The following is an 8,311-nucleotide window of genomic DNA, read 5'->3' as shown; positions in this document are numbered from 1 at the left end:
GCTCCGCGCTCTTCGGTCCTTGAGCAATGTTCATGGGAGACCTGTCCGCTTCACCGCCTCACTTAAGCCTTACCCACACACAGCGGTCACGACCTCTGACGTTGACTTGCGTCAGTTCCGAGAGGCACATCCCCCCTTAAACCCACACATTTGGACATTTCTGAGTAGAGCTGACTTCCTGTCTCCCTCCCCATCGATATCATCTTAGATTCGCTGAAACGCCGAACATCACACTCGCTGTGGCCCAGAATCATGCTGTTAGTACGGTAGCCACTGGCCACATGTGGCTGTTGAGCACTTGAGATGTGGCTGGCTCCAGCTGAGAGGTGCTGTGAAGGTACAGTCCACACCCACTCCCAAAGGCTCAGGGGGAAAGAATGAGTGTAAGACGTATCCCGTCTCTCATTTCCCTATTGGCTGCGTGCTGGGTATACCCGGCTAAAAAGAATACATTACTAGCCCCGGCCCCTTAGAGGCTAGTAGTTAGGGGGTCTTCATTCCCAGTCAAGGGCACGTACCTCAGATCCCTGGCCCCAGTCGGGGTGTGTGCGGGAGGCAACCAGTTGATGTGTCTCTCTCACACTGATGTCTCTCTCTCTGTCTGTCTCCCCTTCCTCCCTTCCTTCCACTCTCCCTCTAAAGAACAATGGAAAGAATATCTTTGGGTAAGGATCATATGTGTGTGTGTGTGTTTGTATATATTACTAAATTAATTTAATCTGTTACTTTGTACTTTTTAAATGTGGCTACTAGAAAAGTTTAAATTATACATATGGCTCACATTATATTTCTTTTGGGCAACACCCATCTAGAAGTTGTATGAATCATCTTACCTAATTTTCACAACAGTCTTATGAACTAGGACAGTGATGGCGAACCTTTTGAGCTCGGCGTGTCAGCATTTTGAAAAACCCTAACTGAACTCTGGTGCCGTGTCACATAGAGAAATTTTTTGATATTTGCAACCATAGCAAAACAAAGACTTATATTTTTGATATTTATTTTATATACTTAAATGCCATTTAACAAAGAAAAATCAACCAAAAAAATGAATTCGTGTGTCACCTCTGACACGCGTGTCATAGGTTCGCCATCTCCGGGCTAGGGACTAAAATTATCCTCTTTCTCAGATGGGAAATTGAGGCACAGAGAGGCAAAGCCACCTGCCCAAGACCACCCAGCTCTTGAGTGGCATAGATTTGGGATTTGACCCCAGGCAGCCTGGCCCCAGAGTCCTGCGTTATGCCCTCTGCTTTCCCGCCTCTCTCATGGACTCACTTCCTCCTCACAAAACCCCGTGGGGTGTGTTTCCACTACTCCCATTCACCAGAAGGGAAACCTGAGTCTCAATGAGATGAAGCCGCTGACCTTTGGTCACACAGCGTAAACGATAGAGGTGGGCCCCACACTCAGGCTCACTCACGCACCTTCTTCAGACACCAGGTCCAGCTGGACACACGTGGTCTCCCCACGGGGACACTGCATGTACAGGGAGGAGTGGCAGGGCCCCAGGTGGCCGTCGGCACATGTGGGGCACAGGAACTTGCTCAGGGTGCGCGAGGCCGGCAGCGTCGCTGCATAGAGGAGGGTGGCGGTCAGCGGGCGGACTCTCGGGACCTCTCAGGCCCGCCCTGCACTCATAGGCTCTACCACGGGGACGACTGTCCCGGCCTTTCCCACTGAGCAGGGTCAGCGCCTTAGGGCAGCCTGATTGGGGGGAGGGGCTAAGTGATGCCCCGCCCCCTGCCTTCTTCAGCCGGGGACAAACTCTCCTCCAGGCACCACCACCCGCTCGGCCACCCCTCTGACTCCTTCCTGGTGGCAGCGTACCCGGAAGAGTGGGCTCCGGGCAGCTGCCTTGGCAGCAGGTGGTGTTGACCCAGAAGCCAAAGCTGATGCTGTAGGTCAGGGCAGAGATGGGGTTGTCAAATTTGCAGTCCTTGGAGGCCACGCAGGAACCATTTCTCCAGGCGACAGAGTCACCTTCCCCTAAGGCTGGAGAGATTTGGAAGCGGACTTATAAGGAAGAGCAATCACAACCACCAAGCCCCTAGGGGTGTCACTGCCGGCATTCGCTCTGCCTGAGATCACCCCCGATACACACCAACCCTGTCGTTGTTCATCGAGACACACGGTGCAGAGAGCCTTCCTCCCCGCCTCCTCCCCTTGGGGTTCCAGTGAGCAGGGGGCTCTGGATCTGCGATGCCTGAGCCACCTGCCTGTGGGCACCTCGCTCCCTTAGCCAGAACCTTCTCGGGGACCCCAGAGGTGCCCAGCCTGGTCCCCATCCTCACTATTCCCATCGATACCGCTGGCATTCCTGCTTATTCTACTGCTGTGTCTCTTGAAATTTATACCAAAGAAAGACTGGTTTCTAGTTCAACTCCTCTTCCCTTAACAGAAATGTCCAGTTTCTCGTTTGCAGGGCAGATGGACAGGAGACTCGGGGGGCTCCCTGCCCAGGATGTTGCAGTAGATTTCAAGGTGGCCACACCGTGTCTCCCATCCCACACGCTTTTTTTGCCCCGTGACCTCACCCCTGCTGCATCAAGAGGTGCAATCTCTTTCCTCCCTCCTGAACCCTGAGCAGGCCTCAGCGCTGCTTCTGACCAACAGGCTGTGGCAGAGGCGACACTGTGCCTGCTCTGGGCTTAATCTTAAGAAGCAGCCAGATAGCCCTGGCCGGTGTGGCTGGAGCATCAGCCCACTACCCGAAGGGTCTCAAGTTTGATTCCTGGTCAAGGGCGCATGCCTGAGTTACAGGTTCAATACCTGGCCCCGGATGGGGTGTGTTCAGTAGGCAACCAATCGATGCGTCTCTCTCACCTCTCTCTCTCTCTCTCTCTCTCTCTCTCTCTCTCTCTCTCTCTCTCTCTCTCCCTTCCACTCTTTCTAAAAAATCAATGGGAAAAATATCCTTGGGTGAAGATTAAAAAATAAAATAAATTGAAGACGCTGGTTTGTACTTCTTCCTTCTTGGAAGCCAGACACCATACTGTAAGGAAGCTCAACGAGGCTACAGACTGATGAGGGGCCACGTGGAGGGAGGCTGGTGAGAGGGGGAAGGGGAGAGGCTGAAGCAAACGCTCCAGCCCCAGTTGAGTTCCCGGCTGAATGCAGCCACATACATGACCTCAGCCTGCACTCCCTGGAGCGGAGCTGCCCAGCCGGGCCTGGCAGCCCACGGAATGGTGGGAAATAATAAACCATTGTTTTACGCCATGAAGTTTTTTTTTTTTAAATTGTGATTAAAAAACAAACAAACACGTAATATAGAATTTACAGTCTTACCCATTTTACGTGTACAGTTTAGTAGTGTTACCTGCATCAATATTGTGAAACAGATCTCTAGAACGACTTCATTTGGCAAAATTAAAACGCTTTACCCATCAAATAGCAGTGCCCCATTCCCCTCTCCCCCCAGCATTCTACTTTCTGTTTCCCTGGTTTGACTAGTCTAGATCCTCGTATAAGTGAAATCAGATAGTACTTGTCCTTTTATGGTTAAGTCACTACTTTTGTCTGTTTGTTGTCTCTTTCCTTTTTTTTTTTTTTTTGTGCCGAAACCCAGGACCGAACTATTTTTCTATTACGCTTGGCATGCAGCATTATATTCTTTCCAGGTGTACAGCATGGTGATTGGACAGGTGTGTACCTTACAGGTGATCACCTCAGTGAGTAAGTAGCACCCGACACCGTAAGAGTCCTTACCGTGTTAGTGACCACATTCCCTCTGCTGTACTTCCCATCCCCACCACTATTTTAATGACCGGCAATGGGTACTTCTTAATCCCTTCGCCTTTGTCCCCCAGCCCCCCGCCTCCCTCCTGTCTGACAACCACCAATGTGTTCCCTGGCTCTCCGAGTTTGTTTCTGTTTTGTTCGTCGAGCCACTGTGTTAGGAGTTGATTTATTATTCAGCAATAAATAGCCAAACAAATGTGGCATCAGATTTTAAACTCACATCCTCCGCTGCTACCAGCCTCTGTCCTCCATGGGCAGGAAAAGGCGGCTGTGACTGCAGTCAAGGCAGCAGGCCCGGAGGGCAAGGCGAGGCCTGGCTGTGCCCCAGGCCCCCGTCTGCCTCCCCTTCCCAGCCCCTCCCAGGGGCGCTCACCCAGGATGCCGGCCGTCTGAAGGCAGTAGCTCCTCTCTGCGGGGCAGGAGAAAGGGTGGCAATGGTTGCTGTCGGAGCAGGTGAAACAGGTGGTGGCCTTGGCCTTGCTGTGGGTCGAAGTTGCTCGGGTACCTGGGGAGAGAGGAAGATGAGCTGCTGGAGGACAACATGTGTGTGTGTGTGTCTGTGTGTTTGTGCATGTGCACACACACATTTCTCAGCACCTCGGTATGTGCCTGGGATTGTGTAACTACACCGTGTGTGTGCACTTCTGCCATGACGCAGTTTGTGTGTAGCAGCGTGCAGGCGTCTCTCTGTGCACGCATGGCTGTGGTGTCCATGCTGAACTCTGTGTGTTCTGGAACTGTCTGTGGGAGGATGGGGGTGTTTGGGTGTGCGTCTCCATGGGCCCCTGTGGGAGCAGGTGTGCATGTGTGTACCTGTGTGAAGAGAGCACGTTTTTATGTGCATGTGTGTAAGGCTGGGTGTGTGTGTGTCTGTGTGTCTGTGTGTCTGTGTGTCCAGCGAGGCGTGGGGTGCTTGGAAATATATGCTAGCACACAGACGCAAACGTTTGTGGATGTTTGCCTGTTTCCACCTATCTGTGGATATTTTGTGCTTTTATTTTTTTAATGTTTTTATTGATTTCAGAGAGGAGGGAAAGGGACAGAGAGATAGAAACTTCAAGGATGAAAGAGAATCATGCTGGATGGAGCCCACAACCCAGGCATAGGCCCTGACCTGAATCGAACCTGGGACCTTTCAGTCCGCAGGCCAACGCTCTATCCACTGAGCCAAATCAGCTGGGGCTATTTTGTGCTTTTATATATTTGCATGTTTGTACTGTCCCTTTCCCAGCCCACGTGTATGGGTCTGGGCCTGACAACCGATGTGCCCCCGCGTGGAGATATGTCCATAGGAATTGCATATGCAAAGATGCGGTGGCCCACTTTCCAGTGCAGCAATCCTCTCTTCCCCTTTTCCTTTCCATGTCGTAAATTTTGAGCTCCCCTCCCCATTGTGATCAGTACTTTAATTCGCTGCTTGGTTTTGGAAAGTAAAACTCCTAGCAACTGGGAATCTGAGGAAGCGAAAGGAAGAGTGTTCCCCTTTTGCCTGCAGACTCAGCAGAGAGATCGTCTGCCTCACAGAACCGTCCTTGCCCTGTGGTTTCCAGCAAAGGCATCCCCTGTGCCCGGAGCTGAAGACATGCGGCCCCACCCAAGTCCGGAAAGTTCCTCCCTCGTCTGCAAAAGGCCTGCCTTCTGCCAGATGCCTCACTTAGGGAGCTGTGGCCTGGTGAGCACTACCTCAGGGAGCGTCTCTCTTCTGGAAGAATAAAACTACGGCAGGGTTCTGTGTGAAGCCAAAGGGAGACAGGTGGCAAACGTCTTCCTTCCCAAGCAAGAAAGTGAAAACAGGAAGGAAGAGACCTCAGATGTTTTCTTTAAACCGAGTTAGAGCTCTAACCGCACTTACGGGACAGGACGCTCATGGTTAGAAAGGCGTGCTCCTCTCTAGGGCTGTTTGGGGTACCAGAATATAAATGTGGGTGTTTGAGGATGTGTGGCTCTGTGCCAATGGGATTTTCTGCTTCTGGTATGTCAGGTGGTGTGTGCGTGTGTGTGTGTGCGCAAGTGTGTGTGTGGGGTGTGTGTGTGTGTGTGTATGATGGTAACATTAGAGTAAGAGGGAGGGGATACCCTGGGCACACACAGAATTGGGAAGGGCAAGTGGGATCCAGAGAGGGCAGAGAGGGTCAAGGTTGGAAGCACCTGGCTGGGTGGGAGGAGCCTCATGGTAGCATTCAGGCCGGGCTGTGAGATGGAATCCAAATGCTTCGGGGCCCAGGGTGCTGTTCACAGGCAGGTTGCACAGCGCTGGTGTGGCACAGCCCTTGAGCATTGGGGGGCCCCCTGCAGAAATAGAGGGCGCGTCAGGGGGACTCAGAGCCTGAGCCTCCCACCTTGATGTCTGTCTCTCTCTGTCTCTCCTGATAGTTCTATACGGTTCGTTTTCAAACATCCCTGGTCACGTCTTACAGCCTCTTGCTGCTGCTTTTTTCTGCGATTCTAGCTTTGTTCCTTCATATACATCACCTACAGTTCTGTTCTGGAGCTGGGAACTACGATGGTGGGTTCCTAGTGGGTCTGCCTGTGCTGTTCATTGCTTCTGCCTCGCTCATGGTGGCTTCTTTCCTTGTGCCTCTCGTGGGCTCTGATTGTGAGCTCACACTGGGTTGGTGTTGATCTGTGGAAGCCCTGGCGGCTTTCCTCCAGAGAGGACTACCTTTAGCTTATCCTGAGAGCTGGGAAGTGCTACCCACCTGGGATCACTTCAGCCTCCTTCCAAGGTCCCTGGCATATACGGGACCCTAAGGGTCAGCTCCCCAGCTACAGCGCTAACCTAAGAGCCCGGCACCCAGAGCAGACATCCCCTCCCAGTTCCACTTCTGTTCACTGCTCCTGTCCTGATTTCTGTTAACATTACTATTTTGTTTGAAGACCCTTGGAAATTCCCCCAAAAGCATGGGAAATATTCTTTGTACAGCATCCAGTTCATCTGTAATTAGTGGCATACCAAGGGAGATGGTAGTGGGAGCATCTGTCCTGGCAACGGGCCATAAGGAAGTGTATTGTCTGTAAAGCATTTAGAAACAATAATAAAGCTGACTAAAAGTCAATCTGCTTTTTATTATCACCATATACCGGCACTTCTAAACAATGGCAGTGATGAAATACTCCTCCAGCCAGGGTGGGCCACGCCCACCACTCCTGCTCCCGCTGCCCGCCCCCCTCCAGTATGCCACTGTTTATAGCAAGAAGGCCCTTTGAAGGGTCTCGTCCACTATGCTGTCAGGAGTAGGAGCCCAGGCCACTTCTCTCTGTCACTTGGTTGGCTTCACAGTTAGTGTATCCTCTGGCCAGCCTAGTCTAAGCCTTTTGCTCCAAAAGCCCCTGCTCCAACCATTTGCAAAAAGTGGGGATTTTAAAATACCTCCGAAAATTCTCTGAAACATCAAGAGGTGAGGGTCTAGGCCTCCTCCTTTTAAACCAGATGGACCTTCGTGGCCGGTTCAACCGGTAACGCATGACAGAAGGGGCCTGGTGTGACTTCCAAAGCTAGGCTGACAAAGACCATGCAGCTGCCACTGTTTGCTGGAATACTTGTTCTCGAAGTCTGCAGCCACCATGTAGAGAGGATGGCAGCCATGATGTAAGGAAGCCCAAGCTAACCCATGTGGCGAGACCGCATGGAAAGGCCCCTCCGTCCTGCAGTTGCCCTCCAGCCACCTTCTGACTGCAACCACGTGAGAGCCCCAGAACTGTCCAGCTGAACCCTTCGTGAATTTCCAACCCACGGAAACCATAAGCGTGCATAAAACGGTGGTGGTTGTTTTTAAGCCACTGCATTTGCCAAGGATTTGTTAATTAGCAATAATAACCAGCACACGCATGCAAATGGACCTCAACACTTACTTGCGCAGGCAGGAGGCAGGCTCCCCGTGCAAATGACCTCCTAAGGGAGCCCTTACCTCGATTCCAGGTGCCTTTGAGGGTGACACACGCAGTCTGGTGTCCGGTGCAGTTCGTGACCGACAGGGAGTCACACGGGGCTGACCTATCCCCAGAGCAGTAGTGACACTTCACCCCGTTGGGCCGGGCTTCCTCTGGTGGGAGTGGGTATAGTCAGGGTGGGATGGGGGCCAAGGAACACGTCCACCAGCCTCTGTTCTTGCTGCCTCCACCCACCACGGCCCAGAACATTCTCCTCCAAAGTGGGGCCAGCTGACTTTAGTCATCTCCCTCCGGCCCCTAAGGACTTATTCCGAGGAACAGCAAACAGAGCTGTGGGCGGGGCTGGCCCCACACTGTTCACTTGTCCGAAATGAGCCTTCGTGCTGGACCCTAAGGGCCCTTGATTCATTCCACAAACATTTCTTGAGTGCCTACTGTGTACCAGGCCCTGCTCTGGAGACACAGCACTGGCCTTCCCTCAAAGACCTCAAATTCCAAAAGCGATTAAAAATGATCCTGTTATTTCCGGTGTTAAGATCTCGTGGTATTCTGCAAAAGAGTGGAGTGGGACTGGGGGGTGGGACTGTGGCTTCCAGCTTCTCCACCATCTGACCAATTTTCAGAGCTTTCTTAGAGATCTCAGACATTTTAAGAGGAAGCTGTTCGAGCATACTTT

At 52.1% G+C, this 8,311-nt stretch overlaps 1 protein-coding gene across 1 annotated transcript; it reads right to left on the bottom strand.

The window, feature by feature from the left end:
• Window positions 1–1,005: 1,005 nt before the first annotated feature.
• LOC308531152 (uncharacterized protein) lies at window positions 1,006–6,027 on the bottom strand. The gene is made up of 4 exons (XM_081108023.1): window positions 5,893–6,027; window positions 4,118–4,249; window positions 1,831–1,995; window positions 1,006–1,574 (listed from the first exon to the last, which is right to left on the bottom strand). Exons 1-4 carry the CDS (start codon window positions 6,020–6,022, stop codon window positions 1,420–1,422), a joined length of 582 nt encoding a protein of 193 aa, XP_080964149.1. The 5' UTR covers window positions 6,023–6,027; the 3' UTR covers window positions 1,006–1,419.
• Between the last annotated feature and the right edge of the window lie 2,284 nt (window positions 6,028–8,311).

This window comes from Myotis nattereri (genome assembly GCF_964212035.1).
Source record: "Myotis nattereri genome assembly, chromosome: 15".
NCBI lineage: Eukaryota > Metazoa > Chordata > Mammalia > Chiroptera > Vespertilionidae > Myotis > Myotis nattereri.
This window is presented reverse-complemented; position numbering and strand designations above follow the sequence as displayed.

What these genes read in the sequence shown, in the direction of transcription:
- LOC308531152 (XM_081108023.1), bottom strand. Translation starts at nt 6,022, where the DNA reads ATGCTCAAGGGCTGTGCCACACCAGCGCTGTGCAACCTGCCTGTGAAC. An exon ending in GGCTCCTCCCACCCAGCCAG is followed by an intron (nt 4,250 to 5,892) that starts GTGCTTCCAACC and finishes CTCTCTCCCCAG; the next exon opens with GTACCCGAGCAACTTCGACC. An exon ending in TCAGACGGCCGGCATCCTGG is followed by an intron (nt 1,996 to 4,117) that starts GTGAGCGCCCCT and finishes AAATCTCTCCAG; the next exon opens with CCTTAGGGGAAGGTGACTCT.